Source organism: Artemia franciscana, chromosome 19, assembly GCF_032884065.1.
Source record: "Artemia franciscana chromosome 19, ASM3288406v1, whole genome shotgun sequence".
Lineage (NCBI taxonomy): Eukaryota > Metazoa > Arthropoda > Branchiopoda > Anostraca > Artemiidae > Artemia > Artemia franciscana.
In genome coordinates, this window is record NC_088881.1 from 16,253,156 (window position 1) to 16,274,412 (window position 21,257).

The window sequence follows — 21,257 nt, forward strand, 5'->3', positions numbered from 1 at the left end:
GCCTACATTTTTCAGCATGACTTACAATTTTCACCACTTTAAGCATCCAAGAATTCTGAGCGTGCTGATTGCAATCAGAATATTAGAACTTGAGGATTTCTTAGAGTCACTAATTACAAAAATGGGATTCTAAAATTGTAGCATAAGCACCCCAACATGAAGACCAGAGTATGGTCTAGATGCTCCAGTAAAAAAAGAAAAAAAAATCTTTCTTTTTCTTACTTAGTTTGTATTGAGGAATTTTAGAGCTTGTTTGTTACTTATCACAGGCTATTTTTGTAATAAATAAGCTCCAAATATATCAATCACTATTTTTTTTTGGGAAATCAAACAGTTTTTGCAAAAAAATAGGGAACATAACGTGTCTTCATATTGGAATAATAGTATCAGATTAGTTATCGACAAATTCTGGTATCCTGGAACACAAAATTAAATCTCAAACAAAATTTTCGAAACTATATATATGTTACCGTGAATGTTGACATTTATCGCTGAATGTCCAAAATACTTTTTTTTTCTCCTTGGATTTAGTCAGCGTTGCCAGTTAATTTTTTCAGGTGAATGTCCAAAATACCTTTATTTCTCCTTGGATTTAATCAGCTTTGCCAGTCAACTTTTTCAGTTTTATTTAAGGTTTGGTGGTGACAGGTTAGGTTGGATTTGGTTTGGCTAGGTTTTTAACCCATTTCTAAGATCAATAACCTAACTTAAACTAACCTGACCTAACCTAACTTTAACTTTTACCCTCAAAGCTTGCATAAGATTGAAAAGGCTGATTCGCAATGATAATTGAACCCAAGCAGAGGTAATGTCGACATTAACCAGATTTCGGACAATTGCAGTAACATATAGTCTTCGACATTATACTTTTAGTATTTATAGTATTTAACATTATGCTCTTCAAAGTCTTCGAAGCTTCAGTTGTGACTAATAATAAAAAATAATGTTCCGATTCTACGTATGAAAATATAAAATAAACGCTACAAAGGTGATCGAAGTTTATTAGTTTACATAAGACAAATGTCTCAGTAGTCGAACAAAACCTTTGAAAAGTACATTCCCATCATCAGCCCCTTAAAACAAATTTTATATTGTTATTTTTCTGTACAGCTGAATTTGAAACTTATACTTTTATTCCAATGGAGATGTCTATCTCCTTTTTTTCAAATGCTCCCTCAGCCATAAAAAAAAACTACTAGAGCCTCCAGTCAGCCAATAATCCGCATTATAGTTCCAATAGCCTGTTTTGACACAGCTATGGACCGCCTCCCAGGCTGACTGGCGCCGAGCTTTTCGATCGAGGCCCGCTTCCTCTTAGAAATCGTCAGTTTCTTGCAGCTTTTCTTATAGGAACAATCACTTTCAGCAATTGGCAAGATTTTGAAACAGTTGTTAAAAAAGCTGTCAGTAACAAACAATGGGCGTCTTGAACAAACATAAGCTGATCCAGTCTTGTGTTTGAAACTCGAGAGTAGTGAAGTACATATTTGTTGAATTTGAAATTCATGGAATATTGTTCGCAAATTATTTCGTAAATAATGAAACTAACTGTGTGGATATTAACTTTCTATGGCTTTTTGAGCATTATTAGTGGTCAAAGAAGACGTTTTCCTTATGGTAGGTTAATAAAAATATTTATCAAATATTTGAAGAATTATTAAAGCAATTAATGAAGTTCCTGTAAAAAAAATCAGACTACTTTTTTATCACTCGATTTTTCTTTTGAATGTTCAATTATTTTAAAACGTTTTCTTTGCTGTAATTCAGTAAACACAGAAAAGTTTGAAATGACTTCTAAACTGCAATTTAAACCGCAAAAATTAGCTAGTAGACCAGCGTTTGCTGCTCTACTAGAGTAGCACACTGAACCAGATTTTTGGGATTAGAAACGTTAGAATCCATGTTTCTTTGATTCTTGGCAGTATTAATTTTCACACGCCCGGCACCAAATAGGGTTCCATGACAATATATACTGCAAGGAAAAGTTGACAGCAAGATTGTTGTATTTGCTTGTTCGAATCAAAAATTAGCTAGTAGAGTAGCGTTTGCTGCTTTTCTTTGATTTTTTAAATCTGATTTTCAAAAAAAAATTCTCTTAATTCAGACAGGCTCCAAAGAAAAATTAAGATTTAAGTCGTCCAGTCTCGTTTGGCCATCGATAATCGAAACTTGTTCTTTTCTCAGAAAATACATTACAGGGAACATGTTTTGATTTTACGAAGAAAAAACCTTACTTTGATTTTTTTTTTCTCGTAAAAAGTCCATTGCACAGAGAGTGTTTTGGTGTCAACTACACAATCACACTTTTTCAGCTTTTTTTCAGGGATGAAAATTTTCGAATAGTTAATAGTAACGAACCGTATGTAAAGAGCGAATTGGCCCAATAGTAACCGAAATTCTGAGAAACGAAATTTTGATAACAATTAATACATTAAAAAATCGGCTTTTTATCCTGATCCCAAATATATACGATTCATTGCTTTTAATGTTACCTATCTTAGCATTTGCTAAGAGCCTGAGAATATGTGCGTGATTTTCAAAAAAGGTAAAAACACCCCCAAAAGGAAGGTCATCTTAATCAAAATCCTTCCATCAGATTCAGCACATCAGAGAACCCTGCTGTAGAGGTTTTATTCTCCTGTCTACAAAAACGTGAAATTTTGTATTTTTTGCTAGTTGCAGATGCGTGTTTAATTGTTTTTTTTTTCCAAGGGGGTTCATATCAAGCCAATGACCCTTTAAGATTGGGGGAAGGCTTATTCGAACGTAAATCAAAAGTTCTATTTCCCTTTTTAATTGACCAAAAAGATTGGAGGACAACTTACCCCCCTTCCCACGCCCCATTTTTGTCAAAAGATATCCAATCAAAATTTTGAGATAGCCATTTAATTCAGCACAGTTAATAGGTCCAATAATAATGCCTCTGGGGATGACAAGACCCCATAGCCACGGGGGTAAGGGCGGTAAGTTATACATTTATGTGTAGTGTTTGTTATCAGGAAATATACGGACATGTTTTGGGGGTTAATTTTCTGTAGGGGGGATACTCCGCGGGGAGAAATTTCCATCAGGATAAATGTTGCAAGGGGGAATTTTTCAAGCAAAGTTTTATAGTAAGGAGGGGGGAGGTTATTTCTTGGAATTATTTAAAAAAAGATTGATAAACAAAATAATTCTTTTTTTAACATACCTATGCTACGTTTCTTAAAGATGGGATTCGACACGGACAATGATATTCTAGTAGAAGCGTTAGGTGAAAAGCAAAAAATGGAAACATTCAAAGCAAAGAAAATAAAGGGCCATACATTGTTTAGGAAATCAGAAGCTTAATTACCAAGCTTTGTGTCAGGACCAGATGATCGTCAATTTCTCTATCCATTAAATGTTCTATTTTCAGTTAGCGCTTCTTTACAAAACTTAAAACCCCTTTAAGATGCATGGTAAGAGTATACTATCTTCCATAACATATATAACGCTTAAATAAATAATAATCCTGTATGATAAGAAGAAGAAGAAAAAAAAGAATTTCCGCCTTTGAAAGGGGAAGAATATTTCTATAACCCTAGTGTCTCTTAAACAGTTAAATCACAAGTTTTTAGTGGCACATAGTTCACTATTTATGTAACATAAATACTGCTGTGCTGATGTGCTGCATATATACTGCTGTGCTGCTGTGCTGCATATATACTGCTGTGCTGCACCTGTTTGTTTACATGTTAGTAAGCATACGATCAACAAGCACTACCTTTTAGCATACTGGAATTGAATTAAACTTAAATTATGCGCCTTAAATCCCTTCTAAAACAAACCTAACGCTTATGGTGATAACAAAGTCTTGTGTACAGTAATGGAATTAGAAACATGGCTTCTAAATTTGTCTTACATAGAACAATAAATAGGATTTGTTTTACTCTATTCTAGTGCCAATGTGACCGAATTTAGGCTTTTATTGATTAGCTTATTTTAAGGTATAATAAAATATGTGAGGGATCGCCTGCTCCCACCACTTGCTGTATATCTTGGAATACCGCATGTTTTGCCACAGGTTTTGTACTTTTTTCACGCCCGGCACACTTCTGCCGCATGAAACAAACTTTCGCCACACGTGGCACAATATCACCCTGCCTTGTCTCTTCCCACTCCGTCCACGTGTAGCGAACTTTCACCACTTACAGCATAATTCTCTCAATTGTCGCCCACATCCGACACGTGTGGCATGCTTCCGCCATTTATGGCACATTTCTGACACCCACGCACGCTTCTGCCTAATATGGTGCGAGCCATCTCGTGTACTAGATTTTCAAAGTGAGCGATCTCGTATTTTTTTTATTAAGGTAATATTTTAAGTTGAAAACCAAGGACTTTCTTAACAAGGTATGATATGAACTTTAATAATAAAGGCATGAACTTTAATTTTTACGAGCCCATAGATCCCCTTCGCATAAAAGTTATCTTAAATAATGTGAGCCATTTAAAAGCCAAAGCAACTACGTCCAAAGTTTTAATGCTAAATGTTTTCAATATATCCAAAATAATTAAATTTTACTGTCAGTGCATTTAATTGAATATTAATTTTCTATTCTCAAAATGAAATTTGATACCACGGGAATCAGTAACTCCATTTAATAAAATAAATACGTGTATTTCTTAAGGTCTTTTTATTTGAAGATGTGTAACCATGCAAAGTTTTCAATCTGTATAGCTTTGAAAAAAAAGTAAAATCATTTTGGGACCCATAGAAGGGGCCGGGACGCAATCAAGAATTTATTTTGGGGGAGGCAAACATTCAAAAGAAGCGCAAAACATAGGCGAGTTGGAGATATCAAAATATCATTATCTTTTCGGGTTAGGAATTTTTGACGCGACAATACAGCTATGTTCAAAATTGAATTAACTCTCTGGTCTCATCATATACCACGGTGGTGTTCTTGATAGACTTAAGAGCTCCGTTCGAGGATCCAAAGTTTGAATGTTTCCAGAAATGTTTGGCCTGATGCCACCTGAGGGGACATTGAAAATCTTATAATATTAATTCTTAAGGTTATGGTCCCAAGGGTAACTCCAGGTAGAGAAATACCCAGAAGTGTCTCTGCCCTCCCCCGTAGAATGTAAATTATATCCTGTTTCTGGGCACTTCTTTTTCAAATTATCGAACAAAATAGTTTTTTAATATTTAATTCCTCCTCCTCCGAAATTTTATTATTGGTCCTCCCTGTGCCGGACTCCAATCCTGACGAAAATCAAATGTTTGAATCACCGTAAAAATTTAATTAGTTTTCAATTTTTTTTCAATTTTGAACTTATATTATACTGATACTTACAAATATTTACATTTTTAGTTTTTAAGCTTGGATTAAATGAATTAAATTTCGCTTTTTAATAATTTGTATATACTTTTTGTGAATATCCGCTATTTTTGGTCATTTTGCCCCTCCTCCCACCAGAAAACTAATTAATCCATGTATGTCAGTGCATTTCATTTGGGAATCACATGAAAATCCATTTATGATATTTTATTCCCCTTCGTGCCATATCTTTCTGATGTGAATAACTCATTGCTGGAAACTGCTTTGAAATAGCTGTTACAATTTTAAGCAATTTAATATACTTATATTTTTAGTTTTTAAATTTGGATTAAATGGACTAAATTCAATTTTCGCCAATTTATATATTTTTTTCTGACTCAGTTATTATTTTGTACCCCCCCCCCCAAAAAAAAATAATCCCCACGAGTCTGTCCATTTCATTTGGGAATCGTTCAAAAATCCACTTATGGTAGGCCATTCTCCTACGTGCTAATATTTTTCTGATACGAATAACACATCCCTGGAAGCTGCTTAAAAATAGCTTTTCGAAAAAAAAAACACGAAGTGCAAATTGTACGATTTAACACCATTTTTTTCTAGCATGCTCCGGAGCCCGTTTTCTCTGTAACGATGGAAAATGTATAGAACCCTTCCAGAAATGTGACAATAATTTTGACTGTCTGTCTGGTGAAGACGAAGAGGATTGTCGTACGTATAATAATAGTTTTATTTTTTTTTGTCTTTATCTATATTTTCTCATATGAGTTTATCTTCTCTTACGTTGGATAATTTACCCCCAACCACGTATTGCACTCCTGGCCGAAGGCAGTAAATCCGGAGATCAGTTCCTGCGCAACACTTACCATTGGTCAGCATGCGAAAAAGTTCTTTTTTACTCTCTTGGGTTTCTTATTTCATTTTACTTATGTTTCTTTTTTGGTTTTTTATTTTTGAATATGAATCGGGAAGATGTGATCTTCTTGAAAAAATAAATGGCAGATTGACAATTTTTTAGGTTATTAAGTGCCATGTAGGACGTAAGGATGTCAATACATTTTATCTTTTCCTAGAATTCTCAGACTACACAACTAAAAAAAAAAAAAGACGAATTATATGGAGACTATAACAAGCACTCGGGAAAATTCTTAAATTCTTTAAATATCGAGGGGTGCAGTGAGGACCAGATTCCCTCGCCTCTTATGCTTTGCATGCATGCCTAGAAGCGTTGCCCACATTTAACGAACTCATAAATTTAGAACACTGGCACACGTATGGTCAGATGCAAAATAATTAGTAAATCAGTTCAGGTATACACACGTAGAATGTCGTTGTGGAGAGAGTTATGAATAATAGGTAGGAGTACTGCTTCGAAAAAAAAAGCTTGAAAAAAAAGTTGAATTATGGGGAAAAGAAAATAAGGCATAGCAAACATTTCAAAATATTTCCGAAGTTGGACGGTGAAGGTTCAAAGCCCCCCACCCTTCCGCAGTCTCCGCATGGACTTGTCTTAACCAATGAAAAACAGTGAATAAGAAAGATGAAGAATACAAGAAAATTAAACTAATAAGTAACAAGCTGGATTATATAAATAGGACACCTGGCTGCTTTTCTCTGCAACTAATGCTCCATGAGATTTTTATCCACTTGAAGTTTGACGCTTTCCGCTGCTTTTATATATTAAATAAAAAAAACAAGTTTTTTCAAATGAAAGTAAGGAGCAACATTAAAACTTAAAACGAACAGAAATTACCCCGTATATGAAAGGTGCTTTTCCTCCTCAACGCCCCGCTCTTTACGCTAAAGTTTGACTCTTTCTCTTAACTCTATTTTTGAAACAGTAAGAAACTTTAGCTTTTGTATACTTTACCCAGTAACCATTACTATATGTAAACACAGGTCAAAGTTTGCAGCCCCTCCTGCGGGGCTGTGGGGGAGTAAGTCGTCCCTATAGACATAGTTATTAGGTTTTTCGACTATGGTGAATAAAATGGCTATCTCAGAATTTTCATCCGGTGACTTTTGGGGGAAAATGAGCGTGGGAGGGGGCCTAGGTGCCCTCCAATTTTTTGGTAACTTAAAAAGGGCACTAGAACTTTTAGTTTCCGTTAAAATGAGCCCTCTCGAGACATTCTAGGGCCACTGAGTCGATACGATCACTCCTGGGAAAAAAAACAAACAAAAAACAAATAAACACGCATCCGTGATTTGTCTTCTGGCAAAAAATGTGAAATTCCACATTTTTGTAGATAGGAGCTTGAAACTTCTACAATACGGTTCTCTGATACGCTGAATCTGATGGTGTAATTTTCGTTAAGATTGTATGACTTTTAGGGAGTGTTTCCCCCTATTTTCTGAAATGAGGCAAATTTTCTCAGGCTCGTAACTTTTGATGGGTAAGATTAAACTTGATAAACGTATATATTTAAAATCAGCATTAAAATGCGATTCTTTTGATGTAGCTATTGGTATCAAAATTTCATTTTTTTGAGTTTTGGTTACTATTGCGTCGGGTCGCTCCTTACTACAGTTTGTTACCACGAACTGTTTGATCATAGCTCAGAATTAGCATTCCAAATCATGTTTTTAAAACATACAAAAAGAATGTGGCCCTTTACGACGCACAGAAAGTCACATGTTACCTCAGTCTCATCTGAACAGTATGAACTGGACTCTTTAAAAAAGCGTTCTCTTTGAGATAAAGCAAGGGACACTCTTTCAAGTTCGCTTCTTTGAAACAGCGTACGAAAAAAGAAACTATGAAGCAGAATTAATGATCATTAAGAGGGTTTCCGCTTGTTGCATCAGTTTTTATGTCTTGCCAGTTATGTTTGCTTGGCAGTCACGGAAATCATCTAGAATCCTTATTCTTTTTATGGGAAATAATCTGGTACATCTAATGATGTCCATGGCACTATCTTAGACTTAATCATTGTACATAGCCACGTGCTTGGAATCCAGATTCCTGGAAATAACGGCGGGACCTTAATCATGCGATAAATTAATGAATAATCAAATATTATAATGTTGTGAATACTGTAATGCGTCAAAACCTATTTTAAATTGAAGACTAACATATTACATATATCTTGCACATCAGTGTACTGACAAAAAAAAGTGCTGCCGTAGCCGTTTCTCAGAAATCAGTAATGAAAACCAACGCTCTAACGTTGCCTGTGTTGTGCGTTGCACAACACAGTTAACGTTAACGTGTACGTTGCACATCAGTGTACTGACAAAAAATGTGCTGCCGTAGCCGTTTCTCGGAAATCAGTAATGAGACCCAACGCTCTAACGTTGCCTGTGAACAACCATAATCCTTCAATGTATTATTAGTATTTTTTTTCTTATCCCAGAGCCGCTTCAAGGTTATGGACGTTGCAGATTATGATACAAAGTCTAATGCTGTTTCGATAGATAAAAATAGCTACAAAGAAATAAAACTGACCATACAAATAAATACACACAGCAATTGAGAAGAAAACTGGAAACTTTAAGAAGATAATAGACCAATTACCCCTCATATGTAATGAAAATTCTACCCCAAAGGCTGCTCTGCTCCCAAATTCTACCGTCTTCCCAAAAATCGTAGTAACAAATCAGAGTGTAGGAAGGTTTTTGGCCACTATTTTCAAGCCACTTTTAAGAAGGGGTTAATATCAGGAACAGTTTAGGGTATTAAGTTGAAACTTTTAAGGAAATGAGCTTATTTGCAACTAAAGGCTAACGGTAATACCTTGGAACTTCACGGAATTGTTAAGAGGGATATTGAAATAAATCAAAAGACTCTGAGTGCATCCAGGTTATCAAAAGCTGTGTCTGCAGTATCTCAGGAGCAGTTAAAGTTGTTAATTTGATACCTTGTGGAAGGGGATGTTAAACTAAATCAAGACATATTATATGCACCCTGGTTATCATAAGGGCTTATCATCAGTGTCTCAGGATTGACAAATGTATCGCATTGAAACTTTGTGAAAATGTTAAGGGAGCTGTTGAACTAACTCTAAAAACGTCATGTGCATCCAGGTTGTCAAAAGACTGTCTCTGCACGATCTCAGGAGCAGCTAATTACATTAAGTTTAAACTTTCAGAGAGTGTTCAGGAAGATGTTGAAATAAACTATAAGACACTCTTTGAGGCAGGTTGTAAAAAGGGCATATCTACAATAGCTCAGAAACTTCTAGGGGTATTCTATTGAAATTTTCAGAGCATGTTGAAGGGGATGTTGAACACAATTAAAAGGCAATCTGTTCATCTAGGTAGTCAAAATGGTGTATCTGCAGTGTATCAGGAACGTCTAAGGATGTTTAAGTTGAAAATTTCAGGGAATGTTGAAGACGATGTGCATGAAGGTTGTCGAAATGCCGTACATGCAAGATTTCAGGAACAGTTTAGGATATTAATCTGAAACTTTAGGGCAAAGGACGTATCTACAATGTCTCAGTAACGGCTATGGGTATCAAGTTAAAAGTTTCCGGGAATGATTTTGAACTAGATCTGCACCGTGGTTGTCAAAAGGTATATCTTCAATTATCAGGAATGGCAGATGGTATGAACTTTCGGGGAATGTTGAAATAAATCGCAAAACATAACGTGCATTCAAGTTGTGGAAAGGCTGTATCTGCACTATCTCAGGGGTGGCTAAAGTCATTAAGTTGAAACTTTCAGTGAATGTCGAAGGGAATGTTTAACTAATTTTAAGGACACAACATGCTTCAGGTTATGGAACGGACGAATCTGTAAAATGTCTGGAACAGCTAAGTATATTCAGTTAAAACTTTCAGGAAATGTTGTGAAAAATGTGAGACATAATCAAAAAGCAGTATATGCATTCAGGTTGTCAAAATAGCGCATAAGCTGTATCTTTGAAACGGCTAAGCATATCAAGTTGAAGATTTGAGAGAATGTTGAGGGGGGTGTTGAACTAAATTAAAAGATGCTATGTGTATCCAGGTTGTCAAAATTGTATGTGCAATACCTCCGTTTTCATAAGTATATAATATTTAGTACATTTTCCCATAAGAATTATTTCACGTATACTATTTATAAATTACTGTTGAATCTAAGTCTTAGGCCAAGAACCATTCCAAGCCTTTATTTCAAATTGACAAAATTAACACAATAATCATATAGAATAAAATCAAAGTTAACACTCAAATTACCTTATGCAACTTCACGATTTAAATTAGAACGCAATATTTTAGTTCTTTAGCTAAAAAACTGATCATATATTTTTAAAATTAACTAACATAAAGTTATGGCAGTCAAAAACGAAAAGAACTTACTTTTCGAAGTACTTTCCGAAGAAGGAGTTTTTAATGAAAAGTAAAGAGACATGTTAAAGCTTGAGACGAGCAAAATTAAAGTCATATAATAATTCAAACTAAAAACGAACAATGATTACTGTCAAAGGAAAAATGAAACCCACGAACAGTAACTAAAATAATTAATCACATAATAAATAAAGGTAACAAATACAGATATAGATGAATAAATAAATGTGTCATTAGTACGATACTGAAATTTAAATATTCTTTATGTATTTATTTTATAATCATAACATTGAAAAAAAAATCTGCCAAATAAAATCTTGAATGTTGAATTGCGTAGATTTCTGGGAAATAACATAATTATTTATTAAACATTAATTCTTTTCAGTCATCTTGATTATTATTCTGATTTTTGCTTTTGTTTCTTTTTGAAAAATTGAACCACACTTTTCAAAATACGCATAACTTTCAATAAAACGCAAAGAGACAATAGCCTTCAAGAGGCTTACCTCATGGTACGTTGGGGAGGGCGCTGTAACCCACAAATACTGCTTGTAGTAATCCCAGTCGATCTTCCTCTTCCTTATCTTTGCCGTAGAAGTATAAATGGTATATCTGTATCACTTTGAGTACGCAAAATAATTGTCTACCCAGCATAATTCAGAATTTCAGTTTCATTTTTGGCGAAAGAAACTGAATTCGCTGCTTTTATTTTTTTTTCTATGACTGTTACCTTACTTTTACTAGAGCTAGACTTCTACTTTTTATTTGATTTTATTTGCAATTTCTTCTTTTTTGGAATTTTTATCATTTCTTTGCTTTTATTTCTTTAAAGTTTATTTAAATTATTATAAATGTGTATTTAACTATGTTTAATATCTTTTTAGTCTAAAAAAAGAAAAGCCAAAGAATCTTTTGAAATGAAAAATGATTTTTTATAGCTCTCTCGAGCGATAATAATTTAGAAAATAGAAAACGAAGTTTCAGAAAAAGCTCCCGCGAAGCTAATATATTTTCTAAGTTCGGGGTTGACTCCGGGATCCTTGGAGAGACTCCGTAAAATATCCTTGTTCAATATTCTTGATGTAACTGTTTTTCGAATGTGTTTTGCTTCCGGGATAGATTCATAGCTTTGCAACATTAACTATAAAGGCAACTATAAAGTCAATTACATCCTTACCAGATATAATTTAACATGTTTCGTCTTAAGTTTTGACTGAACAAAAGAAGAACAATTCGATCGGACAATTTTTCACCAAGAACAGTGCTGATACTACTGAAACTAAAAAGAACTTTACCTTTTAATATACTTACTTGGTTTTGCTATTGGTTAGATATACTTGACTTTGGCTTTAGCCTATAATTGTTTTTAATGGCTTTGAATAATTTACATTGAATTACTATTTGGTTCATTTTTCCTGCTGTCTTATGTATTTTCCCGCTTTCTCAAATTATTTTTGTAATTTAAGTGAAAACAAGAGTCTTAACACAAACTTAAAATTTAATTTAAGAATCGATCATGGCCATTATTTTCAGTAAAAAATGCATATATCTACTTATTTTTTTGTAGTAATGTAGGAATCTTTTAGAAATTGTAGTTTTTCATAAGCTTTTTATTTAATTTTCAATTGTAAGCTTTATCCTGCTTTGGATATCAATCATAATATTTATTCCTGTTAATTGATTGAAGAGCGTTTATCCTTATAACATAAATGAGGCACCGAATAAGTTTTTTGCGAAGTTAATTGTCCCCTTTAATTAGTAGTTATCGCATGTCTGTGTCTGACATTTAATTTTGCTTAGATTGGCCTCTTATGTTATTGCTTCTTAATTTAAGTGTGCTTGTTCTTCAATAGGTTGCAAACCAGATGAGTTCCAGTGTGATGGTTCTAGGTGTATTAAAACTATAAAGGTCTGTGATGGATTAGTTGATTGCCTTGATAGCACAGATGAGCCAAGTTCATGTACCTCCCAACCTCAACCAGGTAATTACAATGATAAGTTGGAATTTTAGAGGTATTTCAGACGCTATGTATGACAAACTAGATATATTGCTATTCAAAATTTGATAGCACACCGTGGAAACCAGGTTACAATTCCACTAGCCTTTAGCTTAGTATTTTTGTCAGTAGAGAAGAAATATCATAACAAATTAAGTTAACCAGAGGAATAAAAACTTGTAAGTATCGCGTGTTATGCAACACCTGGATTACTTAACGCTCCACTAGTTTCATGCAAAACGTTATCTGAAGAATTCCGCTTGGTTACAGTGCCACTATCACTAAATTTTTGTAAATTGCTAAGGACCTTGGTCAGTAGCCTCTTGAATTTTGTTTTACCCCCCCTCTCAATCTTTCCCTTGCTTCGAAGTTAAGGCAACGACAAAATATAGTAAGGGAAAAATCACCATTTTTTGCGCTGGTTTCAAAGAAGTTGACGCCATCGTGGCGTAGCGTTACTTCTTTTTGCTAAAATAGTTTTCAAGTAGCCAATATGAGATAAAATATATGCTTTTCAGTGTTGAATTCCATAAGTTTGTTGTTGTGAAGAAGTGACAACGGAATTTTCTGGGTGTTTTATTTCATGAGACAATTTAATAGGTTCAATCTAAGCGTATTTTAGGTTAGCTGTTCGATTTTGGTTCATAGGTAGGCTAGAATACGCTAGGCTAGATAGATAGTCTCTGTTTTCTGTTGTTGTTTTTTTTTTTGGGGGGGGGAGGTTGGGAACTGAGGCGTGCTACAGCCTACTGAAATTTCATGGTTTAATTTTGCCCCAAATTTTCCATATATCTCGTATATTTCATACTTATATTTTTCCATGCACCTGGAGGTGTCCGCTGAAATTTCATGGTTTAGTTTTACCTCAAATTTTCCATTTATCTCGTACATTTCGTACTTTTATTCTTTCAACGCACTTACCCTCCCCCTAAAATAAAACCTCAGAAATCTCTAATTTTAATTAGTGACGTGATATTCAGAGTATTTTAAAAATATTCCCAGGGTTATGAAAGAGCGAAAACAAAAATTGCAGCATTTCTTTACCTTTGCTTGCAAAAGATTGGCAGGGGAGACAAACAGACTAGACGGAGAGAAAGCCAGCTTTCGAATTCCTTGTTTATATTCACTCTGTTAGTAATGCAACCAAGCAATCTTTTATTCTCAAAAACGCTTTTATTGTTTTAGGAGTATTTCAGTTTTTGTTTATATCTTCAATGATTGTTATATGGCAACGGCAAAAATATATTTGCATTCTATAAATATATTTTAATATTTTATTTTAATAAGGAAATATATTAAATAACAATATAGTACAAAACAGCGGAGTAACATCCCTCAGGCACTTCCATCTCGACTAATCCTTACAGATTAGCAATTCGAAGTGGTAGGGAAGGATTTCAAAAATTGGGACAAAGTATTGTGTCATCATAATTCAATCTCTCTTTAGTATATACAAAATGCTTTTTGACATGCTCCCTCATTTAAAAGGCCCGCTTTCGAAAGAATAGAACGTCGTGCGTTTTCATCTGCGACGGGGGCAGGGTTAATCTGCAAAATTGACCTGCCTGGGCCGACTGCAGAGCCGTATGCTAGGGTTGAAAGCTTGGGCTGTGAAGCTTAGCCACGAGTGGGGAATGCCTGAGTACTCTGAAAGAAAATTCATCACATCATGAGAGAAAGCAATATAAAAATCTTAAATCAGATATGGATACAACATAAATTTCATTTTGCGGTTTTCTACTATTGCAGAATATATCTAGGATTCTTATTATTTTTTGGATTGTATTAAAACTGATATTACAAAAAAAAAAAAAAAAAAAAAAAAAAAAAAAAAAAAAAAAAAAAAAAAAAAAAAAAAAAAAAAAAAAAAAACACTTCGTTGAATAACTGACTGAAAAAAATTGCTTTGAAGTGAAACGCTTTTTGTGAAAAAAAGCAAATTTGGTTAGAAAGTCCAGGAAATGGGTTGCATATGCAACCCATATAACTATATACAAAAATTCATATGATAAGTTTGTATGTGGTATAGAATATTACCTGGGTTTTTGTTTCAAATCAAACGAATTATTCGTTTTATTCATATTATTCCTCGCTCTCTCTTTTTTTATCTGTAGACCTATATATGTTATTTAACTGTCATTATTGCAGTCTGTGAGCCTGGCGAATTCCGATGTGGTAATGGCAGTTGCATTAAAGTCAGAAGCCGCTGTGACGGAAAAGTAGATTGTCCTGCCGACGATGAAGACGAAATAGGTTGTCGTAAGTACCAATTTTGACCAGCTTAAACTTAGTTTTCATATTTAATTAGGCATTTATTATTTAGAACTGTACTCTTAGACAAATCGCTAACTATGTCCGTTGTTTATGCGCTGAAGCTTTTACCACTGGCAACATTCATTTTCAGCAAAATCAGGAGGACACCATCCAATAACCATCACACTTGATGCTACAAAATTTTGCAATTATGACTATATGGGCTGTTAATAATTAAGTTTCGTTGCGCTAATTTTCAATGCATCCCATTATATAAGCTACGACCTAAATTATTCGAGCTCCAGCTTTATGTGTCGGGTCTCAAATCTAAGTTAGATCACCATTGACTATTTAACTCTCTACTTTCGTTATCTTGCTTTTATTACGCGCATCTTAAGTCCTATTTCTACCCCCTTGCTCCCTAATGTATGTAACCACAGTTTGATTTACAACTTTTTGGTAACAAATGTCCTCTTTGTCGCAAGTCTTACTCGTGTTGCTAAACTTTCGAAAATGTAAAGAACGCCATTATCCTCAACAAAGCATTTGATTTAAATTACTTCTATAAAAAATAACGAATTTTTAAACAATGTTGTACTCTAATTTCTTTTTCTTATCATGGAAAGGAAAATGTCTTTGGTTTTCCAGAGATGCAACTAAATTGTCAAGACTAAAAGTTATCTGGAGTTCCCTTAAATGAATTCTTCTCACAAAATTTTCTTACTTTGCCAAGATTGTCTCTTTCCAATAATTGAGATGGAAACCATCTTTTCTGGTTATTCATATTTGTCTTATAGATTTTTTTTATTCTATAATTTTCTTTGGAAACTTGTGATTGTATCTCTCCTGTGCTATAATAACCCATATACAATAATTTAGGCTAAGAACAAAATGATTTAACGGTTACATGTTTGTTTGGATTTTGGTCTTCCTAAAAATATAGATAGTCAATATACTCTAATTCGATCAAAACTTGGGTCTTAGATTTGTAAGGGGAGCTATACTGCAAACTCGGAAGGGGCTAAAATTACTATAAGGAAAGTGGAAAATACGGATATGTAGAACGCCCGAACACTGGTCTTGATTCATTATGATCCGCTGTGTTTTGAATTAAGTTTATCAATATTCTGTAAAGCATGGGCTTACACCATGATTTGAAGCTTATTCTCTTTACTTTGCATCCGTTGGTAATTATTCGGGATACTAAGATTAAAATGGAGCATATGCAAACATGTTGCAGAAACATATAGAGCTTTATTCCCATCAATTAGGAAAAGTCTGTGAATGAATTTCAATGTTTTGGCTGTTCTGCGCCATTCTTGTCCTATGATATGCCAGAGAATTAGTGAGTATATTCCTACTTCATAAAGGTCTGGGGTATACATGGTGGCTCATCTTCAAATTGTTGATAATTTTGGGGAAAATAACATTTTTGCTTCAAATTCTGAAATAGACAGACGAAAGCACGTATTTTGCAACTTGAACCCACAAATAATGTTCGGCCTCAGACGGCTTGGTGCTGCAGTGAGTTGTTAGTAGTAGTAGTAGTGGTGGTAAATAACAATATATAAGAGAAGAGAACTCTTTGCTGTGGCTACTATTCCCCCATAGTTAGGTGTCTGAAATCATTACTGAGAATTAAAGCTTCGTAAGCACCAATAGTTTATCTGATAACACCCCTGTAAATCTTTTGATTAATTTGATCCGTCCATTACTTAAAAAATGGAATAATTCAACTTGAATAATTCACTAAAGAAAAAGTTTTACATTACAGAATACATTTTATAAGTATGCTCTTAGATTATTAAACGAAAGCTCCTAGATTTTTATTATTTAATGTACAGTCACGTTAGGCATAAAATGGTCTTGAAGAAATTCAAAATTCTCCTAATTCTCCAACTATTCATAAAAAAACATAAATATCACCTAAATTAAATGGCAGCGTTCAATACTGGGGTAGGATTTCAGTTACAGCACAGATTTCAGTTGGATATTAGAACACTGGAAACACTATGGGGAAAGTAAAGAAATGTATTTACTTGGTAGGCCTATACAAAAAAAAATTTTACACATAAGGTATATTATTATAAATATATAAATAAAATATAAAAGATAAACACAGACATAAGTCCACATTATTTACAGGGATGTATCAAGGAGTTTTGTTAGGGCAGAGGGGTTAAGGGTTTTTACCTACATTTTCAAGACCAGTCTACGAGTCAGAGTAAATATTTTTGGGTTTGTGGGAAAAAATGCCTTTTTTTCTGAATTTTCATAGCCAATTTATGAGTTGGGGATGTATTTAGGTGGGTGGGGGGGATTCAAACCAAAATCTCGCCCCTCTCCTGAATATTGCCTTGATTGTGGAATATTTTTGCATTTGACAAGATCTTCAAATTGGATGTGCTGCAGCGCTAACCAATATAGTTTTGATTTATGTCAGAATCTCTTTAGAAAAAAGGCTGCTAATTCCAAGAGAAATATTCTGGCAAAAGATTCCTCATAAACTCAGCCCACGAAGAAACTTAAACCGCCAAATTTAACCCACGCAACATTCATTTTTGTAAATGTCAGCCCGGCCAAACTTAGAGGTTGATTGGATTTAGAATGTTGCTCTTTGAGATAGTGTCATGATTAACATAGGTATTTAAAAGGGGAACAAGTTGAAAGCATAGTAAGAATGTTATCTGACGACTATTAAAAGGTATTAGGTTGTACTTCAAGTTATCTACTTAAATTAATCTGTAAACATCTTTTTATTCTGTTTAACAAAGTCGAAAAAGCTAATCACCATAAAACTGGGAAGAATGCTTTGTCGGGTTGGTTGCCAGTTGCGAGATTTAATAAAAAAAACCTACAACGTTTAATGTTGTTGATACGAAAAAAGGAGATTCTCAACATAAACCACCTGCATATCAAGTTACCATCTGTATTTTGGCATGACTTTAACTCTCTGTACAAGGTTATCCATGCAATTTTTCTTTTTTATTTGCATCGGTCTGTATTCTTTTCCAGTGACCTGTATATTCATTTCTTCCTCATTTTATTTTACTCTCTATACCAAATACATAAAGACAGGAAACATTTATTAAGAAACATAAGTTGTTTGAATTATGAAATAGAACAGAAATAATACAGCGTATGGGAACCTGAGCCCCTGCGGTGACACGAAGTATCCGTAGTCTGTATTTCACTCACTTTCAGTGGAGTCGAACTCCAATGGAGGTAGTACTAGTAGTTTCCAAAAGATTTTTTGCAAAGGGAATATGAAAAAAAGGATGTATGCCAGCAATTATAGTGTAGAACCTTCAAGACCTTTTACACCCTGATTTTGGCATACTTCCCCCACATAGGGCGTATCATAAACCCTGAAAAAATAGATTTGATTATTCTAATATTTCCAAGTGTTACAATTCACAAAAGCTTAATTGACAAACGTAAAAAAAAGTCGGGATGAAACTAGGCCGACATTTTTAAATACATTAAAAAGTATAGGGTTACCCCTATACTAGAGGAAGGGTTACCCCTCTTCCTCTAACTGAGTTTCTTCTTTGCTGTCCTTTTATTTCAGTTTTTTTCTTTCTGGCGAAAGTAAAAAAACAAAAAACGTTACGTGCAAAACTTGACTCTTATGCACATTAAAAAAAATATATAAAAAGCACTTATTTTTTCTTATTTAAGCCTGTTCTTCAAACCAATGGCAATGTGATTTTGGAGAATGTATTGAATACTCACGGAAATGTAATGGCAAAATTGACTGTCCAAATGATGACTCTGATGAAAGCCTTTGTCCTGGTAAGAAGCTCATTTGTAGTTGTATTTTAATCTGCGAGTTCCAATTAGGACTTTTCCCTTTCTTTTTTCTTTTCAAATCTCTTGCTTAGATAAGCAAGGTAAACTTTCCCGAAAATTTTTTACACGGATTTTATAAACAAAACTCGTTTTATTTGTCTCACCCTCTTGTTGGCGACACGATTTTACACGTGGAGATTCTTTGGGGGGTTTGTCAAGGGGAGATTTTCAGCGAAATTTGAATTTTCTGGGGAAATTTTACATTGCGGGGGATTTCCCACGAGAAAAATTTTCCATGAAGGAATTATCATGAGGAGAAATTCTCCATGTGGAAATTGTCTGCGGAAGAAACTTTCCATTGGGGAGGAGGATCTGGAAATATTTCCACCCAGGGAAGATTCTCTCATGCCCTTAAAGAGGACAAAAAATTAGAAATGGCAACTAGCCACAGTTCCGTATTGGTGTTATCTTGAAACATATACGGTGATGTCCTGAATAAGCTTGCCTTGTTTGAAAAATGGTTGAAAAATATGACATAGTGTGTACACAGGAACACTTACTACCGGATCTTAAAAAAATACTCCAATTCTCTTCAAAAACCAAAGGGCTGACCTAGCGGAGGACTGGCTGTCCTGAGCAACTATAAATTTGAATGTTTACGTTCGGAATATCGCTTTCCTGCCGTTAGCTGTAATGGTTTCGCTATTGTGAATGTTTATTTACCCGCTAACTGTGACAATCAGGCCTCAGAAATGAGGTTTAATACCGCATGTCGAAAGTTGGCTAAATATGTAAAGCAACGGCTCCATTCATTTCCACGTTGTCTCATCATTGGTGATTTCAGCTGTGATTTATCAAGTGATCGTTGCCCCTGAGCTCAAATCGTAAAGAAGATGCTACCTAATATGTTCCATGTGCTCCCGAAAAATCAACAGTTTACTTTCATATACGTAGCTAACACTACTTCAAAATCATGTTCTGTTCTCCGGCGAGCCTTTGCTTGTAGTTTCAGTTTTGAATGATTTTTGGTGTAGTGATTATATTGCTATTAATTTGACTACTCCTGTATACAGTTTTCCAAGCCCCCCCGCCCTAAGTTCTAAATGGTCTGTCAGGAAATCTTGAGATCTTACCGACATAGGACTTTTTCGGATAGCTTGTGATGATACACTGACTAAAATAGAAATTCTTTACCACCTCCTTCATCCACCTTCTGCTGTTATGGATGAGCATGAGCTTCGTTTACAGCTTAATCTATATTGTGAACAAATTATTCATGCTATTATATGTGCTGATCAGGGAGCTGTACCTGTTCGAAAGTCTCGAGCAAAACGGAAAAGTGTGGATGGTTTCGAAATCTAACTTTAGTTAGTGCATGTTTCCAGGCTAGAAAGTGGTTGCGTATATGGCAAGAACGTGACAGGCCTAGAGTTGGTATTGTAAATACTATCCATTTTCATACGAAAAGAAAAAGTTTTATAAGGTCCTCCGTGATCATGTTGCCAATATCAAAGCTAAACTGGCGGCAAAAATCGCTAACGATCTGAATTTGCTTTGGAGGTCTCGCCCCGGTCGACCTAATGATATTAGTACCTTAGTCTTACCTGAGTATACCCGAGTCTTAGTGGATGGTCGATTTTTTTACCCAGTTTAAAGCCCCTGATAGTCTGTAGGCTAAGAAGTTTAATGGAGAAATTAGGAGTTTTTTGAACAGTCGAGCTAGATCCGAGCAGGTAATCATTGGAGGTAATTTGATTAAAGAGGTTATACCGAAGCTTAAAAAGAAGTTTTCTTGTGGGTCGCATGGGATTTGTGTTCGCCATTTTGGGTTTGCCAGCCATTACCTTTTTGATCATGTGGCTTTACTGTTCCAGATAATTTTTACAGTAGGAGTTGTGCCCAATTGCTTATGTGTTGGTGTTGTAACTCCGGTTCTGAAAAAAAGGGAAACCGCTTTCTTAATCCTCGTCTTATAGGCCCATTACAGTTTCTAGTATGTTTCCAAAGATTATTGAGTTATTGATTATTGAATATATTCGACAACAGTGTGGCATGCCTCCTTTTCAGTTTGATTTTCAACCACATCTCGGTTGCTACCAAGCTTTGACGAGTTTTTGTACAATATTAAAGGATGATGAAAGGTCAGGTTGCCCTTGGGCTATTGGCGCTTATGACATTAGTAATGCTTTCGGATCTCTAATTCATTCTCAGACTATGGTTGAGTTATTAAAAAGTTGAGTTATTATTAAATATATGTGAATGTAGTTAGACCTCGAGTATAGACGCCTTCGAGTACGTTTAAAGACTGGATCGCTTCTTCCATTAGAACTCCAAGTGAACCTTGGAATTAAACAAGGAGCAATTACCTCTCCTACTATTTATAATAATACTACTCTAAGAGTCCAAGAGGATTAATCGTCGTGGTGTATATTGAATGGTGTTAGTGTGTCTGTTTTATGTTATGCGGATGACGTTCTTGGCCTAAGTATGGCTGTGTTTAGTTTGGATTTTTTTTTTTTTTTTAGGGAGATTGCTAAGAATTATAATGAGATTGGTCTTTCTTTAAATACGACCAAGTCTTAAGTGCTGTTATTTAATTTTAACCGTTCTGAAATCCCTGATAGAGTAAATTTGGGCGA

The 21,257-nt window shown here is 34.6% G+C and overlaps 1 protein-coding gene across 19 annotated transcripts in view; it reads left to right on the forward strand.

The window, feature by feature from the left end:
* The window catches only part of LOC136039341 (basement membrane-specific heparan sulfate proteoglycan core protein-like), a 392,752-nt gene that overhangs the window by 136,123 nt on the left and 235,372 nt on the right, over positions 1–21,257 (forward strand). For 18 of the 19 annotated variants that reach the window (XM_065722975.1, XM_065722972.1, XM_065722979.1 and 15 more), the window contains 4 exons: positions 5,907–6,014; positions 12,430–12,558; positions 14,722–14,832; positions 18,508–18,621. In XM_065722975.1, coding sequence (XP_065579047.1) covers positions 5,907–6,014; positions 12,430–12,558; positions 14,722–14,832; positions 18,508–18,621 — 462 coding nt within the window. Of the gene's footprint in view, positions 1–1,344; positions 1,618–5,906; positions 6,015–12,429; positions 12,559–14,721; positions 14,833–18,507; positions 18,622–21,257 lie in introns of those variants that run through there. The other variant, XM_065722991.1, reaches the window with a different exon arrangement.